The sequence below is a fragment of the Pagrus major genome, chromosome 13 (assembly GCF_040436345.1).
Source record: "Pagrus major chromosome 13, Pma_NU_1.0".
Classification (NCBI taxonomy): domain Eukaryota; kingdom Metazoa; phylum Chordata; class Actinopteri; order Spariformes; family Sparidae; genus Pagrus; species Pagrus major.
Genome location: NC_133227.1, coordinates 4,387,357 through 4,410,000, shown reverse-complemented (window position 1 = coordinate 4,410,000; position 22,644 = coordinate 4,387,357). Strand labels below are relative to the sequence as shown.

The following is a 22,644-nucleotide window of genomic DNA, read 5'->3' as shown; positions in this document are numbered from 1 at the left end:
CTCTCCTCCTCTTCTTCTGTGCACTGGACTGTGTCAGGTCCTCTGCTCCTTCACCACTCGTCCAGAGGAATAAATACAACAACTCCTTTCGTCTCACGAGGTCCACTCGAACCCGTGTCCAGCAGCTGCAGAAGAAATATGTGAGTACTAAAACCTACTCCCAGCTTATGACTCTGACCTCTGTGTACTCATCAGCTGTACCTAACTTCAAATCTTTAATTGTTTACTCTGTTTAACAGACGGAGCAGCAGTTGGGAAACAAGCACTTTGAGGACAGAAGCCATCAGTTGAGGGATCTGCCGTCCCTTTCTACAGATTTCTACAGCTGGTTGACGCTGACTGTAAGTATCTTCTTGAGTGTTTCAAAACAATTCCATAGAAAACCACATTTTCTTTGTTATTCTGCAAAGTGCATTGTCAAATTTTTCTGAGAATTTCTTTGGCTGTTACTTTTTTTTCCATTATGGGGATTAAAAAGACAAAACCTGATGACATCATCAGAGAGTCTATTCTTGCAGAACGTAAATCTTGTAAAAATTTGAGTGGAAGTCCCCTTTTAGAGCTGCAAGCTTTAAAAGGGGGTTGTGAAATGTTTTGGCTATGTAATCATGTGGTTGAATGTTGTCAGCGGTGGAAGAAGTATTCAGATCATTTACATAAGTGAAAACTATTAATACTTTAAAAGTAAAAATACTTCACTACAAGTAAAAGCATTCAGAAGCAAAAGTATATAAGTATTATCAACATGTACTTTAAGTATTAAGAGTAAAAGTACTTGTGCAGTAAAATGGTCCCTGCCATTGTTTTACTATTATATATTTTACATATCTTTTTAGATTAATGTGTACATTGCATTTGACTGCTGTAGATATTTCAGGTTGAGCTCATTTTAACTACTTTATATACTGTTGGTTAGTTTATTGGCCACCTATAGAATTGGCCACCTATAGCTTCCATTAGCTAGTATGCTCAGTTAACCGTGCGGCTTGTGGTCCTATTAGCTGACTCTGCCAAGACTGGGAGTGGGAGGTGTTGTTTACTATTGAACTATCACCTCCTGAGCTACAAAATAGCTAGGGGCTAGTTGGTTAGTATGCTGACTTTAATAGATATTGCTGCAATACAATACATACACGTCTTTGACATAACATCAACCAAGTTATTTCTTCATATTCCTTTGATAATCTTAATTCTTGAATGTTTTAACTAAATTTCTCACATATTGCACCTTTAATGTATAGCGATGCATCATACTCTATAAGATTATCATATTTGTTTGTGGCGTCACTGTTCTGTGATGACCACATATCTCTTAAAAAGGAGCTCAGAAACACAGCCCTATTTTCAGGTTTGTGACAATGTTTTCCAGCTAATCTGAGATGTTTTTTTAAAGACTTTATTTAGTTTAAGAACAAGGGGAATTTTCAAAACCTTTTTAAGGAAAAACTCAAATTGAAAATCAACAAATTTGGAAATACATGTTAAAAAATACATTTACTTCTGAGAAGTACAAAGTTGTGTTAAATTGAAAAACCTTAGTAAAGTACCTCAAATTTGTACTTAAGTACAGTACTTGAGTATATGTACTTAGTTACATTCCACCACTGTCTGTTGTTGTGCGTTCAGGACTGGGACCGGCTGCATGCTGCTTTCTGGGACATGCAGGCCTACTGGAATATGCTGGAACGGAAGAGAAAACAGCTGGAGAGAGAGCAGATGGTGGGGCAGGCGCTCCGCAACACTTTACCTCAGAGCATCAAGCACATTCAGCTGGACCTGAGGGACCTGATGAGCCAAGTCAGCAATCAGGTATCAACATTCTTCTGACTGAAATCCACCCACGTTGTGTCCCCTTTTCAGCCCATGCAGAATGCTTAGGAGGAAGTGAATCTAATGTCTGATAACAAAACTGTTTTGCTTTCTCCTCCAGATGAGTAACATGCGGAGCTCTTGGATGAAGCCAACCTCTCCTACGGCACAGGCACCCTTGAGCCCAGAAAACAGAGCTCAAACATTATGGGACAGTCGCGTGGAAGGTTACGTCATTCTGAGGGATCTAGACCTTTACCTCATTAAGCTGGCAAGAGACTTCCTCCTACTGGCTTCAAAAACGCACATGACTCAGCACTGAAAAACAGAGCGCTGGGACCATGACGACGCGCACACAAAATGAAGAAAAGGCTGAACTGACAATCAGTACTTGAAGGAAAATAATTGTGATAAGTTTAATCAGTGCTTTAGAGGGTGTTGTCAACAGTCAATATGGAGCTCTCTTTTTTTTTACAAGATGTTTTACTGAATATTTATGGGCTTTCTTGGGTATTTCCCAGAGTTTCTGTCTCACCTCTAACTGCAAATGAGCAATAAGCTGCCAGAGCAGAAAGAGCACTTCCCAGTATCCTGTTTTTCCCCCAAGCCCTCAATCCACTGGACTTTCCAAAGACATATTTACTATTTATTAATATATTTATTAATTTACTTATTTATTTCAAAGTGGTTTGTTTATTTTTCTTACAATATAGCGATAATGTGTTTTACATTCAAAGACATTTTATATTTGATATATTTAAATATGTATGATTTGTGTGACCGATAATAAACAGATGAAGCATTTGGAACAGTGACGACTTCATTATGATTTTCTAAAAAATGAGCAGGAATTACTGCAACATTTAAGACATTCTTGTGATAATGATGATGGATATGAATTAATAAGAGCGCTTTCTTCTGTTGAGCATGTTTGTGTCTGCGTGTGGTGTCATCTTGCCAGCTACAAACTAACAAATAACGACTTCTGAGTGGCAATCCTCCAGTTAGCTAAAAGGATTACTGTCTGGTTGCTGTTTTCTTCATGTGGTGTTGATCCGAGGGGCAGTCTGCAGAGTGAAATCAGATTGAAAACACAGTCAGCTGGACGAAATGTTTTTAACATTCAAAAAACCCCTTCCTCCCTGCAGGCTCCACACATGACATCAGTACAGCCACTGACTCACCACTAGCAGATGTCCTCGCTTGCCTTTGGCCACCTTCAGCTCTGAACCCCTGACGAAATCAATGATTCCCTCCTTGCCTCGAGCCACCGCAAACCTAATACTGCTCGCCGCACAGGAAGTAACAAATGAAAGGACATGATAGGGAGATGAGTACTGTTGTGTTGGCACAATCACCATAGAGAAGCAGTCAGACAGGCCTCACCTGCCCGGGCTGATGTTGACGTAGTTGACCTTGCTGGCCATCATGGCTAGTTTTGTCACCAGCTCAATCACATGGCTGCAGTGCAGCACCACATCGCCCTGAGGGGGACACAGTCGTATTTAGAGTGGCTGCAATATTCTGTACAATAACCAGTCATGTCTGCTGTGTTTTATCTCACCTTTTGCTTATTGTCCTCACTGGGCATGTGCAGAACAAACATCCCATCGCTGAGAGAGCTCACAGAGATACCTGTTTAAAAGAGAGAAACTGCCTTAGAGTCACAGAACACAATCAAAACCCAGAGAGCACATACCTCCACCAAAGCCCAACAGTCCCCTCTAATTCAATCAAGCCTAATCCAATATCAAACTCGACAGCCCTGTATCACTCCAAATTTTAAACCACCCATAACTGCTTAACCATATCCACATCAAACTGTACACACTCATAGATATCAGCTGATTTTTTACATCAGGATCCATGAATTATTCAGAGAAATTCACGAAAACGTAAAAAACAAAAACGTCCTCTCTCACAATGTTAGAGAAAGTGAGAAAAAACTCCTGGATCCGTTCCTTTATCCAAATCCATACCAAAAGTTAATGGGGTACTATTCTGGGCTGAGACTCATTCTCTATCCAAGTTTCGTGGAAATCCGTTCAGTAGTTTTTGTGTAATCCTGCTGACAAACCAAGCAACCAACCAACAAATGACTTTGGTGAAAACACAACCTCCTTGGTGGAGGTTATGACTTAATCTGTGACATTTTGGCCAAATTCTTTTGTTTCTAAAAGCTATGTTTAATAAATTGATGAATCAATTAATTCACAATCAATCACAAATAGGGCGGCAACTAAGGATTGTTTTCATTATCAGTTAATCTGCCAATTATCTTCACGATTAATCGATTAATCCTTTAGTCTAGAGAGAGCCTTGGTTGTCATGGCTATTTCTGCAGCAGTGCTCAGAAAGAGTACAAAGACGAACAAACTTAATTTGAAAACTGTCATAACTGCAATAAAAATTATAAGGAGATGAATATGAGCTCAGCAGTGATCACGGATTCAAGGTTATTACTTGATATCTTAACATAATGCATTACTCAAATCCTTAGTCCCCACTCAGGGCTGCTTTTCACCTCTCAGAGCTGAGTAGTCGATCCTCTGTTTGATCTTGGTCCTGTCCACAAGCACAGCGAAGGTGTTTGTGAGGAGCAGCTGGCGAGGGCGAGGCTTGAAACCCCTCCTGTCATACTTTATGACTGGGACACCATACTGAGAAGCGAAAGGAGACACATGACTGTGAGGCAGCTGAAAAGTTATATTGCACTTCTGATATCATCATAGAGAAAAACCCCGTAAATCCCACCTGCACTTTGTCATTGCCGAGGGTCTGGACCACTTTGAGATTGATTTGCTCACGTTCTATACAAAGCAAGGGGAAAACCATTGTAAATGTTATGTGGTTTTTTTTTCGGTACATCAGCTGTATGGTTTGAAGTATGTGCAGAAGTAAAAAACGCATGTATGAACATATACCCAGCCTGGAGTCCAAAAACAGCCTTCCCACACTCTGAGGGTAGCTGTCCTTCTGATCCATGAAGATCTCACTGGCTACAACCTTCTGCATCATCTAGAGCAAAAGAAACGAAAAATTAGAAGATTTATTTATTTTTAAGGTTCAAGGTCATGTCTTCTGTTGTCAGTGTACCTGCTTCTTCCATTCAGGCTGGACCCTCCTGCAGTACTTCATGGTCATGTTTCTCATGTGCAGCCTCCGCAGGTGCTCGGAGGCCTGTGGGGCATCATGGAGTTGAAAGTGCAGAATTTGGATTAGTAACTGTAAATATTGTTACTTGTATTCTATCTTTTATCTGTAGGTCAGTCAATGCACTCTGGATATAGGCTGTTAGTACCTCAACGACTAAGGGAGGAGGTGTCGGCCAGTTTTTGTCCAAAACACTCTTGGGCAGGTTTTGACGTAGATTCTTGAGGAACGAGTAGCGTACATGATCCACGAAATACTCATTCTCAGGGCAGTATTCCTCATGACGGTAGATGAAGCCTTTTATGAACCTGAAAGAATAAGATAGATACTAGGGAGTCAATTTATTATACATGCAAAACACAGCTGGAAAAATAGATCAAGAAATAAACGGTAACAAAGTATCAGTCAAGCACCTGCGTATTAACTCAGCAGCCTGTCGACGCCTCTTAGCCCTCCTGCGTGCTTTCATCCCTCGCCACCCAGACTGGATCACTATCACTACACATACACATACATGCATATATAAACACCAAGACAACTTCCATACACAGCCAAAGAGAACATCCCAAGGTTAGTATAGCAAACAGAGAGATTCAGTTTAGGCCCAAAAAAACACAAGCACATCCACTCACCCACGTGGGTCAGAAAACAGCCACCCAAAAGCATGTTTTTGTGCATGTACATACATTCAACAGAAGTGATAGTCCCAGTGTAAAAGTGTAGAAAATCCAAAACAACATTTAGAGAAGTCAAAATGAAAGCAAAAACTCATCTGAAAAGGAACTCAAACTAAAAGTAAATAAATATATAAATAAAATATACAAATAATAACATACATAATCATCTGTGAGTAGTTATTCCTGTTTTTATTTCAGTTTTTAGGGACACACACACAATTTTCTGTGATGGAGGAAACTGTGAGGGAGTCAACAGTAGGAGGTGCTCTGACCTGCATTTCTGATGCGTTGGTACTTGGCTCTCTCCCTGTAGCCTCTCCATGATGTCTGCAGGGTCAAAGCTGGAACACAACAAAGGAAAATGATAAAAGGCACATTTATGTTTTTCTGTTGTGATGTTCAAGAGATGCTGCTGATTAATAAATTCAGTGTCAGGATTTATCCCACAAAGGTAATATTTTATCATAATACTCATTTTACCTCAATGTTTATAATCCTTACCACTGTTACTTACCAATCTCTGGCTTTTTTGCTTCTAATGCGTCCTCAGTGGTGAAGAGAGTTTTTGGGAAACGGATGAAGATTTTTGACCTACAGAAGGTAGACAAAGAAATTTGCACACTCCATTTAAGGAACACCCACACATCTAGTCTGGATGGCCCCATTATCTGTTGCACTCTCCTACCTTCCCAGTTTGTACTCCTCTGGTTTGTAGCCGAGATGGTTGACCAGTGTCGAGACACCATCTGATAGTCTGCCATGCCAATTGGGCCACGTCTCAGGACACAGGGGCTTATACCTGACGCCATTTGCGCATAATTATAATGAGAGAACATAGAGTAAACAGAATGAACAGACACTCAGGCTGTGAGTCACTCAGACAGAAGGTCAGTCACCTCTGCAGAAAGGCTTCAAAGCGACGTCGATAGGCAAAGCCAGCTCTCCTGACCCTCAGGTTTTCCATCAGGCCCAGGTACTTCACCTGGTGTCTGACCAGAACTTCATCAAACCTTCCTGCAGGGAGACATCGTATTCACTGGTGACGATAATACACTTATGAGAAATATTATACAACACACACTATACTATATGTTAGATTAAATACAGACAGGTGTCAAGAGCCCTTTATTTGCCTCACATGAAGAAACAGCCAGGCCTTCATTTGTTTTATATACATTATTAGAAACCTGCCTTTATTTATAATTTATATGTCCTTTTTTATAATTTGGCTATAAACTCTCTTGTTTTCTGATCATATTTCCTGTGTTAATTTGTTGCTGATGTACACACAACACTCCCTTAATCTTTTTCACATCAAAATGCTTTAGAGGGCAGAATTAATTTATAACATTGACACCCAAACAGCTTTTATTTGAGAATAAAAGTACTATAACATTCAACAAACTTTTATTTCAAGCTGTAAGAGTGTACCTGGCTGCTTGGCATCATTAGGTTTGATACAGCGTACGTAGGATGGTTCTTTAGACATGAGGATCTCCATGAGTTTCATCAGGCTGTTTTTGAACTGAGTGGCAGCCTACATGACAAGTAAAAAACATCATGAAACTGTGGGAAATTCTCTGTATATTTCTGTGTGTGTGTTGGTCATGCCATCAGTCATGGAGTTATAAAGTAATGTATAAACCACAGAGAGAGAAACAAACACACACGTGCGAGCACATGCACAGAAATTCTCACCATCTCTGGGCGTTTCTGGTCTATCACTTCCTCTCTGCGGAAACAGTGCCGTAGGATCTGGTTGTCTGACTGGCACATGACCTGAACCAAACCAAACCACACAACCACATGTCAACACGGCACCACACCCCCCTCTTCCTTTCGCTCAACAATGGGAAGGGACACATAGGGATTTAATGGCTGTGGTGAGGTTAAATTATCCTTCCTCACCTCTTTCAGGTTCCTGTTCAGCGAATCATTGTTCTTGTCAAGGAAACCTGAAAGAGAAAAAAAACACAGCAGTGTGTCATTACAGCAGCTACAAGTAACTTTCATTCTTTGTTGATTCTAGCGACCTCTTTGGACAGAAGTTGTGAGCAAGCACCACCGCCTTGTGTTTAAAGATCTTGATCTGGCTAGCATGTGCATTTATTTTGGAAGTAAGAGAGAGCTTATTTTGTGTTTCTGTTATCCTTTTTAAACACAGCTGTTTGCAGAATGCATGACGATGAGGTCATGTATCTATTTGTAAGATTAATCACTACAATAGGACAATGGTGAAACACAGTAAACTCTGTTTTAGTACTGTACCGTACCAACAGACTGCAGAGCAGCTTCTTTCTTCAGACTGTGAGACTCCTCGATTCATCCTCAGCAGTATGCCATTAAAAGGCAGCATTCATAATAACTATAATAATTATATAGAAATAGCCGATTTTCTCGCTGATGGTGCAAATGAGCATATGTAGGTCATACAGACGTATTGTAAATAAATAAAGACTGTAACCAGTTAAATGTTCCTTGAGGTACGTTTAAGGAATCAGCATCTTGTGGGACACTCTCTGAAATAACTGTCAGCTCTCACAAAGGAATGAATGCATGAATAAAAACAGTCAACTGGTTGATCTAGTGATAAATAACAGCTTACCATTGACATTGTAGTTGACCTCTCCAGCGTAATGCAGCAGCCTGAACTCCTCCCTACTCATCACCCTGCGAGTTTTTCCATTTGCCAACTTGTGACTGAAAGACATAAATATCGCACACATGGATATTCACAAACAAACTGGCCTGCTGGTATAAGAGGCTGTAGTTAAAAGATTCTGTCAAATAATATCTGATATAAGATGATGCCTACGTGACAAAATGGGGATGGCCGCCCAGTGCGTCTTCCAGTTTCTCTAAAAAGGAAACATCGCATGTCTCTCCAGGTCTCAGACACTCCTCGTCCTGAAAACAAAAAAGGGACACTACTTGACTTAACCTACAGCAACAGAAGGTAAAGCTACACCATATATGGTGAGAAACGCACCAGAATGGAGATGATGCCTTTGTGCTTCTCCTCGATCAGGTCACAAATGATCTTGTTGTCAAAGTACTGCACCGTCTCCCACTGAAATTAGAGGGAAACATTTGGAGCGGAATAATGTTGTGTGGCATGGAAATAAAAATATTAATAAATATAACTTGTTTATCCTATAATTTATTTGTTTCAACTACCAAACCAACAAAGAACTCACTGCAATCCCCTCTGTCTCATACTCCTCCTGCTCAGATCTCAGGGTGAGTTCAATGAACAGCTGCTGGAGCTTCTCATTGCAGTAGTTGATGCAGAACTGCTCAAAACTGTTGGCAGAAATATGAGTTCAAATGCATGCTAAAGTTATGTGCAAAGGTTCTGTGCATTAGGGACCACTACGAACAAAGAATCTGGTTTACAGAAAAAGGGAAATTGATTTGAACTCATACCTATTGTGTTGTAGGACTTCAAATCCATAGATATCTAGAAGCCCTATAACTGAGGAGCCCTTACTGCTGTGGTAGAGTTCATCCTGCACAGCATATGAAGTACACAGAATGCAATCATTGGTAAAATGATGCAACAGCCCCACAACATGACACACTGTTGTCTCTGAGTTGTTATTGCACCTTCAGAGCCAGCGACTGGTTGATTTTTTCCACCAACCAAGTGAAGGTCCGACCATACACAGCCTTAGCCAAAGCATCACGGGCAGACAAAGCCTGCTCGAAACTTAGCGGGCTGATCATCTGTGACAAATGTAAGGATGACACAAAATTATGAAATCGCACAAGACACAACAAACAGCTGAAAACATGAGCAGCGAGGACAAAATGATCGTCACCTCCTCTCCTTTGGCAGTGAGTTTCTTGTGAGTGAGTGCCTCCCCGAGGGCCGAGCCATCGACACCCATCAGCTGAAAGCAACAACACATCTGTTCTCAGATTTGCCTTTTTGCGAGTTTGTGCGCATACTTGAACATCCAATAATACCTGTGAGACTGTTCTGACCTTTGCAAGATGGTTTATCTGTGTCTCAGTGGTGATATAAGTTTCTCCTTCCTCCCCTTCTCCAAACTGAATGTTCCCCAGATGGAGAACGCTGGCGATGATATTCAGCAATTTCTGAGGTCAGACACAGGAAAAACAGTTCACAGATGAACTACCTTTTATTTTTTAAACTAGATGCATGTAGGGACAGTCAGTGAGAATGTGATCATCAATATACATCAAGATTTTAGGTTTTGAGAGAAAAAGTTTCGAAGCCTCATATTTAAATGGTATCTTTACCGCGCAGTCGAGCTTGTGCACCAACTTCAGCGAGGGTGAGTGCTAACGCTTTTAGCTTAGCAGCTACCATAAAGATTTTGGTTTTAAAAGAGTGTAAATAACATCTTTTCAAATCAAATTTAGGATCTTGGGGGTTCCAGAGACCTGGATTATTTATGTTTTTTAAAATTGTTTTTCCATTTTAAAACAAGTCCCCATCTACTTCAATTGTTTAGGAGAATGTTGCAACACTATCTTGCTGTGAAGCTCCAGAAATGTTTTGTGGACTACGAAACTTCACCGGACATTAGATGGGCATGTGGGTGAGTACATAATGACTAAATCTTTATTTTTAGGTGAAGTTATCCTTTAAGGTTGTAACACTGTTTTCATATCACAATTTTATTATTATAGAGTTATTCTGAATGTGTTCATGATGATTAGAAATGTTATGTTTACCAGTATAAAATCTGTAGGATAGTAAACACACTATTCATAACGGAAAAACTTTAATGTAGCAAATGTGGTAAACCAGAGAACATTAGTGAAAAATACAACAGTAACGTTTTTCCCTACATTCATTACAGCTATTCAGGGCAGTTACTCACCTGCACTTCTTCTTCAGTGAAGCCAATAACAGGCAGGGCCTTCATCACAACCTTCCAATTATTCTTGTCACTGACGGAGCTCAGTCTGGGACAGTTTCCCTGAGCAAGACAATTAAATGTTACACTGCAACTCGTCGTATAATTGCATAAATCTTAGTCTTAAAACAAGTAATTCACATCTGTGCATCACACCTTGACCAGATATTGGTACTTCTGAGGGTTTCTTTCAAGGTCCAGTGTGATGAGCAGGTCGTCTTCCCCTCCATCCAGAAGCTGATAGAAGATGTGGAAGTTCCTCTCGCCGTGGTTCTGGTGCACGACACGTGATTTCTCCAGTAGGTAGTTCAGGATGTGACCACCCACTGGTGCTCCCTGGGAAAAGTTAGAGTCAAAGATGAGAGCAGAAGGCAACTGTAAGAAGCAGTTTTCGCAATCTAGAGGTTTAAATGTGAGCTTTTCAGTATCTTGTAAGCACATGGTATTCATATTAAGAGTGAGGAAGTCAAGGAGGGTGTTTACCCTAAAGTCAAACTGGACATCCATGTATTTTCCAAAGCGACTGGAGTTGTCATTCCTTAGTGTTTTGGCATTGCCAAATGCCTGCACAAAGGAAAAGAGCCAGGAAATTAGAGGGAGGAAGTGAAATCAAGACTAACAATAGCAAAAATGTGAGAAGATAATTCAGATTTCTCAGATCAACCAGATAAAATATATTGTGAAAGAAAAATAAGTCCGTGATAGTGGCTGTTCAGTTTGAAATAGCAACAGTTAAATACCTCCAGAACAGGGTTAGACTGCAGTAGGCGATCACCAAGGGCAGCCATGTGATCATTAGTGGGGCAGGTGACAGCGTAGTACAGCAGGATCTTCTTGGAGGCCTCTGTTTTACCTGCTCCACTCTCACCCGATATGAGAATACACTGGTCCTTCCTCTCAGTCCGCATAGCCCGGTATGTGTTGTCTGACACGGCGTAGCTGAGGGAAAACACAACAGCAGCTTCAGCCACAGATCAAGAAACAGCTGAAACATAGTGGTGGGATAAAATCACAGATATACAGTACAATGCTTTTCAAAATGTACACATTCACTGGGTAAAATAAGAAAACTACTACTTGTTTGCCTTGTGTGCACACAAATAAAGCATCATCTTATCTCCCTGTCACATCAGCAGAAATGTTCATTTAATTTTTAAAGCCTTAATCAGAAGATACGGATGACGTGTCAATATTATCGTGCATTTCTTATAAACATTACAAAATTTTAATAATAAAAATTGTAAATTAAATGTCATCAGATGACTTCGCAAAAAAGCCAGTAGATAAATTGACAATGAAAATTTTGCTCGTTGCAGGCATTAAGTGATTCATTGTTTTACAATATATTTACTGAGCTATATGTGAAAGCCTGTGTGGAGGTTTGAGTATTAAAGAATTATGATACACACATGCCATGTGATCATTGGTTGGGCAGCTGACAGCGGAGGACAAATAAAAAATGTTTGAGGAGAATTAAATGACTCACATGTGAGGTGATATCTCATAGAAGCTGACCCCTCTGTAGCGTTCCATCTGCGCCTTGGAGTAAATCTCCAGCTCTTTGTAAGGGTTCACTGACACCAACACTGAGCCGATGTACGTCTGAGCCAAAACATGAGAACACATTCAAATATGTTTCGCCACACCAAGTGATATGTTTTGGAACATATGAAAAAAAACTGGCTTTATTACATAGATGAGGTTTTCTCTGAAGCGTCTCCGGAGGTTCTCTATGAAGGCTGCCTCACTGTTGTAATTTTCCAGCAGGACAAAGTCCTGCACCCCGACCCTGTCCCGGGCGGTCAGGGCGCTCTCCATCACCAGGCGCACTCTTCCTTCAACATCCACCTCCTGTAGGAAGCGAGAGGAGGCAGAAACATTAAAGATAGAGAAATGAAGCACAAGGTGGATGAGCAGAGGATTTATGCTCTTACTGATCCAATAGATGTAACTAGACTCTTGACCAGCAGGGGGCGAACAAAGCCCATTTCCATTTCCCTTGAAGCATGATACATTCACCCAGTTATGGAAGAATTAACATCTGGTGCTCAGTATAACAATAATTGCCAGATAATACATTCCATTTATGGAGAAAGACAAGACGTCTTTCAGAAATATCTTCAAAATATCTGTGCAAATGACTCGCGACTCACTGACCACATCACCACAACAACCCTCTGTAAACACACAAAGTAAGAACAGTTCCAGCAAGACTTGCCAAGATTAAACAATGAAGACATTTAAGGAATCCAAATGATAAACAGACAGGAGAGACTCTCCTATTATGCAATAGAGTATTATGATGTATGAACAGTACACACAGCTCTATATCACCAGACAGGATTTAACTAACGCCATGGGGAGAATGTGTGTACATGTCAACCTCACTGTGATGGCAAACATCATAACGCAGACAGGAAATAATTACAAGTCGGCAGAGTGAAATTCTCAGATATGCCCTAAAGTAAGATATTACACACACGACCACATGCACAAGCATGCACACATACACACAAAGAGATAAAAATGTCAGCAGTCAATACTTACTGATGATAAATATCCAGACACACACTTAGGTGTGTAATCAATGCACAACAGCAGCCAAACCAGCTGCGCTCTATCTTCAGTATCACAGATACATCTATGAGAGAACTCCTGCTGTTTCTCTTTACGCATTCATAAAAACAACAAGCAGAAAGTGGAACAAAGGGGCTAGACTTCCACAGGACTTCTGTTTTTCTTGAATGCAAGAGGCTCTCAAGGGTCTCATTTGGCCGGTTAATGGCGGTAAAAGGTCATTATCTCTGAGCGCTGGATGCAGGAAAATCCTTAAAAAAACAGGAGGACAACAGTGGAAGATAGCCAAGAAGCGAGAGCAAAGGGAAGTTGCTTGATGCTTCCACTGCAGGCCCCCTCCTCTCTGTTTCACCTTGGAGTATTGTTCTTCCACTCCTGCAGGTGGGCTTCCTACAGATAGTAATTGCAGTTCACAGTCAGATTTTCCAAAGGATACAACTAAGGAATGTCAGGGTCAGGTTCAGGGCAGGCGTTCAGTGGATGCCACTTAATGTTTCTATGTGGGCGTCAGCAGCTGTGCTTGCTTTTAACACTAAGGATTTGAATTTATGCATGCAGGGTCAACAAGAAATTTGCACTTCCATTTATGACTGGATGGCAAAAGTGGAAAAAATATCCGTGTAGACCAGAATTATCGTTACATAGTTTTAGGATGTGGGGACACAATGAAGGTGCAGTTGTGGCTGTTTGCATAAGAAAATGTACTTTAGTTTGACTCTTATCACAAATATGTAGCTCAAGGTAGGCTTGCTTGTTATGTTATGCTTATAATGAAGCTTAAAAGCACCCCCATGTGTTCAGCATACACACCAACCTTTCATGGTAGATGACACTGACCAGCACTGAACTGTAACAGACTCCTCTGGGGTGAATCTTTCATTCCATCTTTCTCAGATCTCACACCTTTTATGTTCAACTCTGATGTTATTAAGATGCACAGTAGCTGCTGTTCTGCGTTCATCTCTCTTGTATTTTTTGCAGCATTAAATGTGCACTGACACATCAGACTTTCGGGCAAAAAAACTCAAACTAAAAAACACAGCAAACACTGTTTTTAAGGAGCGATCTCCCAACAGTCATGAGTAACATTTTCTGATTTTAATCACCATAACATGTGGGGGGGGAAAAAACACTTTTAATGATGAGAGGCCTCATAAAACATATGAACAAAGCTACTGCTGTAGTAGAGGAGACACTGTGGCTGAGACACCGTAAGGGCTACAGGTCAGGGATGGAGCTACAACCAGAATGCAGCTTTGTTGTCAGTGACCTGACCTGAGGCTTGGTTGCTAAAAGAGTGAGAGTATTTGAGTGCTTTTACTCTGCATACTAGGGAGTGTCAGTGGAAATCTGCAGGTTTGTAGGTGCAGCAGCAGTGACAACCAGCGAGGAGGCTAACCTTACAGTGGGACTTGGCTCCAGGCCCCCATGACTAAGCTGTGCTGGGCCGACTACATTCGGATTGTCTTCCTTATAAGGCATGCCCCACCACTCTGTCCCAGGGCTAGCTGCTCTGGTACCACAGCTGCCTCTCCACTGCTGATGTGCCAGTAATGGATATGGTGGAAAAGTACCAAGTTCATCCTCTTTGGACTGCTTGGGTTAAAGCTTATACAAAAACCAAAATACACACTGACTCATACACAGGCAAAAAAAAAAAAAAACTCAGGGTGACTCATTGTTCTGCTTTGCTTTTCCCTCTGAGGGTGAAAAAAGTGAATTGGGGGATTTGATCTTGTGCTTCACTGAGATCAGATAAAGCACACACACATGCAAACACACACAAATGCACACAAGAAGGAGCATGATGGTGGTCAGGATCTTACCCTGCCTTGGTACCTCATCCTGTCCAGTTGTTGCTGGAAGTCGGCTGAACTGGTGGTCCCCCCCCAGGCTGGTGCTCCTCCTCCCGTGTCAGACAGGGACTCCTCAACTGCAACTTCTCATCCACCTTTGCCCGCGGGCGACACAATTAGACAACTTATCCTCTTCTATCCCGCTTCACTTTCTCTCAGCTTTCGTCTCTTTCTCCACGTCTTTCCTCCTCCTCGTCTGGCTCCCCTGCGAGGACAAAGCATACGCGCTTGGGCCAAACACCAACAGCCTCTCTTGTTTATACCTTCAATTCATCTTCCCTTTGACAGGTCGAGTAAATGTCCGCCTCTCCGTGAGTCCCTCTCTCCTTCCTTCTAAACTATACGACAAGAAACAAGGGCAGGAACTCCTCTCACACGTCACACAACTGGACCAAAAAAAAAAAAGAGAGTCAAGGGAAAGTAAGCTGGTGGATAAGGCAAGAAAAAAAGAGTAAGAGAAGGAGAGAGCTGGAAAAAGTTGCTAAGAGCCCCTAACTGCAAAAACATGTAATCACCGTGCAGCAATATAAAAAGGGAAAAAAAATAGAATCACATGATGACATCTCAGTACATTCTTTCTTTCCTTCCCTCCCTGTTTAGTTTGCTCCCTCCCTTTTCTCCCACAAGCTGAGACAGATTCACATGGGAAGTGAGTTATGGGGGTGTTTCACCAGCAAGACCGCCTGTCTCCTTGTGGTTGATGAAATCACTTGCATCATAATATCACTGCCGTCATTTAAAATGTGAATAAAATGATGCATGGGCCATTGGAGTCCTCACTTCTCTCATTCACTCCTGTTCAAGGCATTTTTGGGGAGCGCAGTAAAGGCCACATCGCCCCTGTGAGAGAACAGCGCCCTCCCCTGGTTTTCCTTCCCACATCTTCCCTCTAACCCCATTTTCCCTCGCTCTGTCTCCATGCCTCACTCTGCTTCCTCTGCCAGCATCATCAAATATCCAACACTGAGGAATCTGAATAATGTTACCCAGATGGAAAAAAAAGCCTCTCGCCCTTTTTTTCTCAATCTCTGGCTGTCTCGATAGTTCTTAAAGTGAGGAGGGAAAAATCTCCAGGCTGCTCCCTCCCTACCACTCTCACATATAGTCTAGATAACTGTGGGAGATACGACACTTCCACATTCATTATAATATGTGATGTTGTTCCAGCCCCTGCCTCTTTTACTATAAGCGGTAAGCAGTCCTGCCAGGTCTACCATATGTTCGCTCACTTGAACCTTTTCAGTCAAAATGTTTTCTCACATTTCTTTCCAAAGATGCAGCCTCAGTACCCTATTAGTTCACTCACTTACAGCACTGCATTTGAATCCAATGTGCTCTATTCACACCAGCATCACCCTCAATGATCAGTCACTGCAGATCAACTTTGTATAGAGTGCAAAAAATCAAAAGAAAACTGTACAATAAGATCAAAGTTGATCATTTAGTTGGCACGGAGAGGTGGACTACAGTAGAATGGGGGTATTGTTGGGTTCCCCTATCAAAGGCAAACAGCGCTCAGAGGAAATATTCTGGACAAGAGGTTAGGTGGTCTACATGCTTCAGGATGTGCTGTATTTGGGTTTCAAATGCATCAGAAGTAAACATACAAAAATAAATTCATGCTGAACAATTACGCCTATTGTTGGAACTTTTGTGTCTTGAAATGTGAGTACAGTGTGTTGAATGAACTAAACTGAGTTCATGTTCACAGGAGCATCATGCGTCCATGTGCTCATGGTGCTCATTTGTGAACTCCACCTCAAGTACTGGCTTCAGGTTAAAGCATGGCTTCTCTCAACCAAAAACCACATTCCCACCAGAAAATCCAGGAACTAGGAACCTTTGGGGGTACTTAGTTTGTTTCTACTGCAAAGATCAGGGTCTAAATCAAGTTCTGGGAACATTATATCTATCCCGCAAAAAGTCCGAAAATCTATTCAGTAGTTTTTGTGTAAGACTACTGCAGACAAACAAACCTACAAATGGAGAAGGGTGAAAAACATACAAAACTACCTTGGCAGAGGCAATAATAATGATGACGCCTGTCCAACACTTGACAGTGTCATTGTTGCTGTTTATTTGCATGCAAAAATGATGTGTGTAAACATCCATTGCTTTTCCTTATGTCAGCAAACTAGTTGGCCTAATCTTCGTTCCATGAAAAGTAATTCCTGGGACTAAGAGTTTCTGGCACTTTGGGTGGAAACGTGGCTAAGATGTCATATGGGTCTGTATTCTGGACTGTCACTTGAGATAAATTTCACAAGGGAGACTTTGACACAGCGACTGCCTTCATTAATACGGCTCCAGGAGTCAAAAGGGCAAAGAGCTCCACCACCACTGTAATTATCTGGAAGACAGCAGCTGTGTAAAACCTAAAAATAAATGGATAAAAAACATAATTTTTAATTACACTACGCATTTACTCCTCTGATGGGTGTTTGAAACCTCAGTTTCTGTTCAGAAATTCACAGTTGGGCATGTTTGGGTAACTCCTAAGTCCTGTTGACATCAGGAAAACTGTCATCAGAAAAGCAGGGGTGGAAGTAACTAATTACAACTATTCAAATTACTGCAATAAAGTCATTTTTGAGGGGTTCTTGTACTTTTATGAATATTTTTTCAAGTCTGTAATTTTACTTGTACTTAAGTATGCATTACAACATGTGATCTACTTAGTTACTTTTAAAATCATAATTGAGAACTGAGTACAATTTGAACTAATATCTAAACCTTCCATCTGCATTTTTGTAGCCAATAAGGTTATCTGATCACAAACATAGTTTTACTTGTAATTGTGTAATGTGTCAGTAATGTAACTGTACTAATACTTGGGTACAGATTTTTAGTACTGAGGTCAAAATAATGCACTGGTGTCTCAGACAGAATATAGAGTAGATAGACTGCTGGCAGCATTCTTTGGCTTACCTTTGAAGAGAATCCAAGACATAGCATGTGTAACCACATGCATGTGGAAAACATGAGGGCACTCTCCTAACACATCTGGTTTCTGTACCCAATACACATACTAGCATCTGGCACAACCTTACTGCTAATTAAATCAAAACAACACCAAAGTCAATCAGAAACAAACTATAGTTCCACTGTAGAGGCCATCTTCACCACCTGAGCTTACTGATGCTTCCTTCTGCCTTATTTTCCAGCTGAGTTTTTTTTTTTCAATAAGTGTTCCTATCTTTGTTTAGCAGTTCCTGTAAGGAGGATTTCCTTCCTAGCTGTTTCCTGATGTTCAGGGTCTTCCTTCATGACCGTTTGTTTGAGCTCAGATCTGATGCGAACTTTACTATACCTACGTTTTAGCTCCATCTCCTGCATGTGTTCATCTACCTGCTTTAAATGGTTTCATCCTTATAACAGTTTAAAATGCAGAGAACCTAATGTGTTATATTTGATCAACTGGAATCTAACACTTGCCGTGTAACAGTTATTAAAAGATACATGGTCAGACTGAGCTGATTGATTCAGACCGACTTCCTCTCTGGAGTTCACCCATTTACTTACCAAAACACTGTCAGATTTAATACTGAAAAAATATTTTCTTCTGCAGATGCAATCCTTTGCCTGACTTCAATTTTGCATAATTATATTAAAACTCGAAGACTAATTCGGAACATCTGACATATATTACAGAGGAAATCCAAATAATCCTGGCATAACCTTCCTGTCATAAACTGACTGAGTATGAGGTATAGGAATCCTCCTTTTTCCTCGTTTTGTATTTAAATTGCTATGGCTTTCCGATTAAACATAACAATGAATCACAGAGGAATGATGACTTACTCGGGCGGGGTGGAAAATGGGTTGTTTCTGCTCTCTTCTCTTCCCTCCAACCAAAGCTCTCTCCTTCTGTATTACACACACATGAGATAGACTACCTATGTGACAGAAAAAATGAGATAGTGAGCATCAGATGTAATCTTTAGCACATATCTAGATCATCTAAATCTAACTTTAACATTGTCAATTGTCTATTTTTTTCCTCCTTGTCTTTGATGGGTTATATTGGATTTTCATGCTTCAGTGTAAAAGAGCTACTATGAAGGTAACAAAAAATGAAGAAAATGTATGAATATTGTTTAAGTTACCTGGCCTAGCTTTCCAAACTTGTGCTTATGTGCTTGGGAGTGATGCCATTTCCTACCTATTGTCCATCTGTGCTGAGCTCCCTCACCACCCATCTGCTGTCCCTCTCACCTCGTCCTCACCTCTACTGCCTCTCATCCCCCAGATCCCTGTTACACCACAGCGGCTACTTTATAGATTGGTCAAGGTGTAAAACAAAACCTCATGAATCAACAAGCTCTGGAAACACATTTATATACTGTATGTTGCAGGGATTTAGAAACAAAGAGATCTGTAAGTAGACACTGACTAATCTAAGGGCATCATTAGGAATGTGGTGAAGATGGAGAGGCCAGTGTTTAAATAGCTGTTCTTCTGTTTTACTGTGGATGTTAGTATGCCACGTTGTATATGTTGGATTTTACTATGTTGTGTTGCTACCTTGCCAGGTCTCTCTTGATCTCAGTGGGAGTTAATGGAAAATAAAGGTGAAATAAATAAAATAAAATAAAAAGGACACAACTATCTATTCGGGATGTTGTTATCTTAAGTGTTTTTTCTTAATAATAAACACAATCAACATGAGGATGAGGACGAGGTTTCAGGTCAATACGGTAACTTTACTTGCATGATCACTGGAACAATATCAAACATTAGCTTATCACTTGATCAACTCCTCTTAATATTCTTAAGTGTATGAAGGCTTAGGGCTCTACCTAGTGGTAGTAACATAAATTACACTGAACTGGCTCTTATGCCTCTATTTTTTGTGAAAGGGATAGATTGCCATTAAATTTGGTTCCCAGAAGATGAATCCTAATAAGTTTGATGGCTGCTTGACTTTTCATTTAGCTCCCAAAACAAAAATAATCCCACTGTCATACACTCACACAGTTTATGACAGTATAATTCTTAAAAAACCCCACATCATTTTCCTCAAAAAAGTGTTTTGACACTACGACAATTCTGTTTTTGTTTAAGCAGAACATTTTAATATTTTTTCCGCCAAGTCAAGCACGAAAGCTTCAATTACTTTAACTGAAAAACAGTTCAAGCATGAGAACATTGTCATATTCATGCATTACAAAACACAAGCATACACACATACATACAAATATAATGTACATACACATCTGTAATTTACCATAAACACAAACACACACACACACACATATATATATATATATAAAAACACATACATACCAACATACAAATATGCCTACCTTATCTGAGTTAATAATCAGAGTGCATGAACAGCCTCACTGGAGTAGAACAGTGAACACTTTCTTCCTTATCCTTATCCAGTAGCAGCCTGGTGGTGGCCACCACTTCGGTTACTTGTAACGCTGAAGGTGAAGCTTGTAGACTACACAATTAACTGGCAGGCGGACTTTCTCTTCCCAGAAGAGAGTGCAGATCTAAATGCACTCCCACTGGGAACCACTGAATCCAGGCGGATAAAATTACAGCACAGTAGAGCTACTTTCTTCAAAAAAAAACTTGGAATGTTTATAGAAAGTGAAAACTGTGGCCGCATTAAGCCTTCATTGCAAAGGTGATAGGTAATTTCAGGTAGTTTATAGCCTATAAATCCGCTAGGAGGCGGCAATGCTAAAGTAATCAGATATGATACTGATGACTGATGCCAGCCTCTGTTAAAGGTGGAAGAGCTAAAGTGTACTGTACTGTAAACTTGTACAGCCAACTTATGAGAACATTAGACTATACTTGGTTGCCTCAACTAAAATTCACTGTCTAGATGTTTTGAAATACAATTTGTATTTAAAGGTGCACTCTGTAGTTTTGGGGAAGAAATTGTAATCAGAAGACAAAGATCTTCATTGACTGATTTTTTATGTCTTTACAAACTAAATAATCAAACTCTCTTCGTCTTCATGACTGTATAAACTGAATAACCACACTGACCCTAAAGGACAACACAATTTTGTACAGTTTTACTTGGTTTGTATTTGGCAGACCCCGCCACATTTCTAGCTTCAAACAGTGTTCTGGGGACCTTTTGTTTTTCTCTGAGAACAGCTTGTTTATTCAGTTATGGAAAAAAATAATATTTCTTAGTTTGTGTTTTTTCCTCATTAATATTGTAACTATTAAAATTCTGAGTTTGAATTTCTTTTCCAAAACTACGCAGTGCCCCTTTAGGTAATATACCTTTTCACTTTGGATGTTTTGGAAACTAAAGGGTCTCTTTAGGTCCCTCTGCATATTTCAGTCCTTTTTCCCTATTTGTTTTCTGTTTCCTAAATACAGTTTACAAGGACTTTATTGGTGGTGGAATGTAACTAAGTGTATTGACTTAATTGCTGTACTTAAGTACTATGTTGAAGTACTTTTGAGATATAATAATTCAGTGGGAAATATTGTACTTTTTCCTGAACTGCATTTAATTCACAGCTATAGTTACCTGTTACTTTTCAGATTAAAATTTTACAATTAAAACATGTTCTCTTATAAATTAAAGATTATACCGACATTCTCAACCTTCATGGCTTATGACCCCTTAGAGAAATTGGTGCCTACAGTAGTTGTGGCTCCTTGTCATGATCCAGATGTCTATAGGTTGTTATCACTTTCACCAAAGATTGATATTTCTCCCCTAAACCTCCCACTGGGATTAACATTATTTCATTAACTGTTCAAGGACCTAATGTATGTTGTCCATTATAACCACACTTTGGTCTAAGAAAAGTGTAAATTCAAGGCCATTAGTGCGGCCGGTAGCATAACTGATTATGTCTCTTAATGACTTAAAGAACAAGTTCACCCAAAAATGAAAATTCAGTCGTTATCTACTCCTGTGATGATAGTCAAGTGATGTTTTGCCGTCCACAAAACATTTCTGGAGCTTTACAGCAAAACAGTGTTGCAGCATTCTCTTAAACAATGGGAGTAGATAGGGACTTGTTTTAGAACATCAAAAATAATTTATAAAAACATAAAATCCAAAGTCCCAAATTGATTTGAAAAACATTATTTAAACCGTCAATGCTGGTGGAGCTTGTGCGCCCACTTCAGACAGGGTGCATGCTAATGCGTTTAGCTTAGCACCTTATAAACTTCTGTTCCTTTAAATCTTAATGCTATGCTAGCTAGTAGAACCCGACCAATATTTCGACTGATATTGGCACATCACAGATACGGTATTTGTGTCATTGGTACCAGCAAATATTTTGTCCATGCACCCAATATGAAATCTTTTTTTTTGTGTGTTTTTTTGTTTTTTACAGAACATAAAAGTATGCTTGGGGTATGGTATAATTATTAAATTCCCAGTCAAGTGGATTGTTTTAGAGCAGTGATGTAATTTCGGGCAATTGTAAAATATCCTCCCTCCTCTAAGAACATATCTTTGTCAGGAGTGATTGATGACAACATCCTCCGATATATCGATATCAGAGTTGTTTTACTCCCCTATATTGGCACAGCTCTACTAGCTAGCACTAAAAAGTCATGTTATATCATGTCTGACATTTCTCTTAGCTAGAGCACAGTTTAAATTTCATCTTCTCCAACAGCTATCTCAATCAATTTACTTTATCACACTTTCTGTTGTACAATAACATTGAGAAACACTAAGTT

The 22,644-nt window shown here is 40.2% G+C and overlaps 2 protein-coding genes across 3 annotated transcripts in view; one reads left to right on the top strand and one right to left on the bottom strand.

The window, feature by feature from the left end:
• LOC141007269 (uncharacterized) overlaps window positions 1-2,345 on the top strand; it is a 3,218-nt gene extending 873 nt beyond the window's left edge. The window contains exons 2-5 of the mRNA XM_073479615.1: window positions 1-140; window positions 240-341; window positions 1,627-1,809; window positions 1,931-2,345. The exon at window positions 1-140 is cut by the window's left edge and continues 19 nt beyond it. Of these exons, the coding sequence (XP_073335716.1) occupies window positions 1-140; window positions 240-341; window positions 1,627-1,809; window positions 1,931-2,131 (626 nt within the window). The 3' untranslated portion in view covers window positions 2,132-2,345. The remainder of the gene's footprint in view (window positions 141-239; window positions 342-1,626; window positions 1,810-1,930) is intronic.
• Window positions 2,346-2,447: 102 nt separating this feature from the next.
• Window positions 2,448-18,838, bottom strand: LOC141007129 (unconventional myosin-Ic-like). 2 transcript variants are annotated; one of them, XM_073479469.1, is made up of 33 exons: window positions 18,763-18,838; window positions 14,932-15,166; window positions 12,221-12,379; window positions 12,015-12,130; window positions 11,269-11,467; window positions 11,012-11,092; window positions 10,685-10,864; window positions 10,493-10,591; window positions 9,627-9,740; window positions 9,461-9,532; window positions 9,246-9,365; window positions 9,066-9,148; window positions 8,837-8,942; window positions 8,629-8,709; window positions 8,455-8,546; window positions 8,245-8,339; window positions 7,548-7,594; window positions 7,338-7,418; window positions 7,071-7,176; window positions 6,536-6,653; window positions 6,325-6,438; window positions 6,154-6,230; window positions 5,912-5,980; window positions 5,376-5,460; window positions 5,111-5,270; window positions 4,906-4,989; window positions 4,734-4,827; window positions 4,564-4,619; window positions 4,334-4,469; window positions 3,374-3,444; window positions 3,196-3,293; window positions 2,994-3,093; window positions 2,448-2,876 (listed from the first exon to the last, which is right to left on the bottom strand). In XM_073479469.1, the coding sequence occupies exons 2-33, from the start codon at window positions 14,947-14,949 to the stop codon at window positions 2,850-2,852; spliced, it is 3,138 nt and encodes a 1,045-aa protein (XP_073335570.1). In that variant the 5' UTR covers window positions 14,950-15,166; window positions 18,763-18,838; the 3' UTR covers window positions 2,448-2,849. The 2 variants fall into 2 exon arrangements, with proteins under 2 accessions (XP_073335570.1, XP_073335571.1); XM_073479470.1 differs by lacking the exons at window positions 14,932-15,166; window positions 18,763-18,838 and adding an exon at window positions 13,076-13,157.
• Window positions 18,839-22,644: the final 3,806 nt, after the last annotated feature.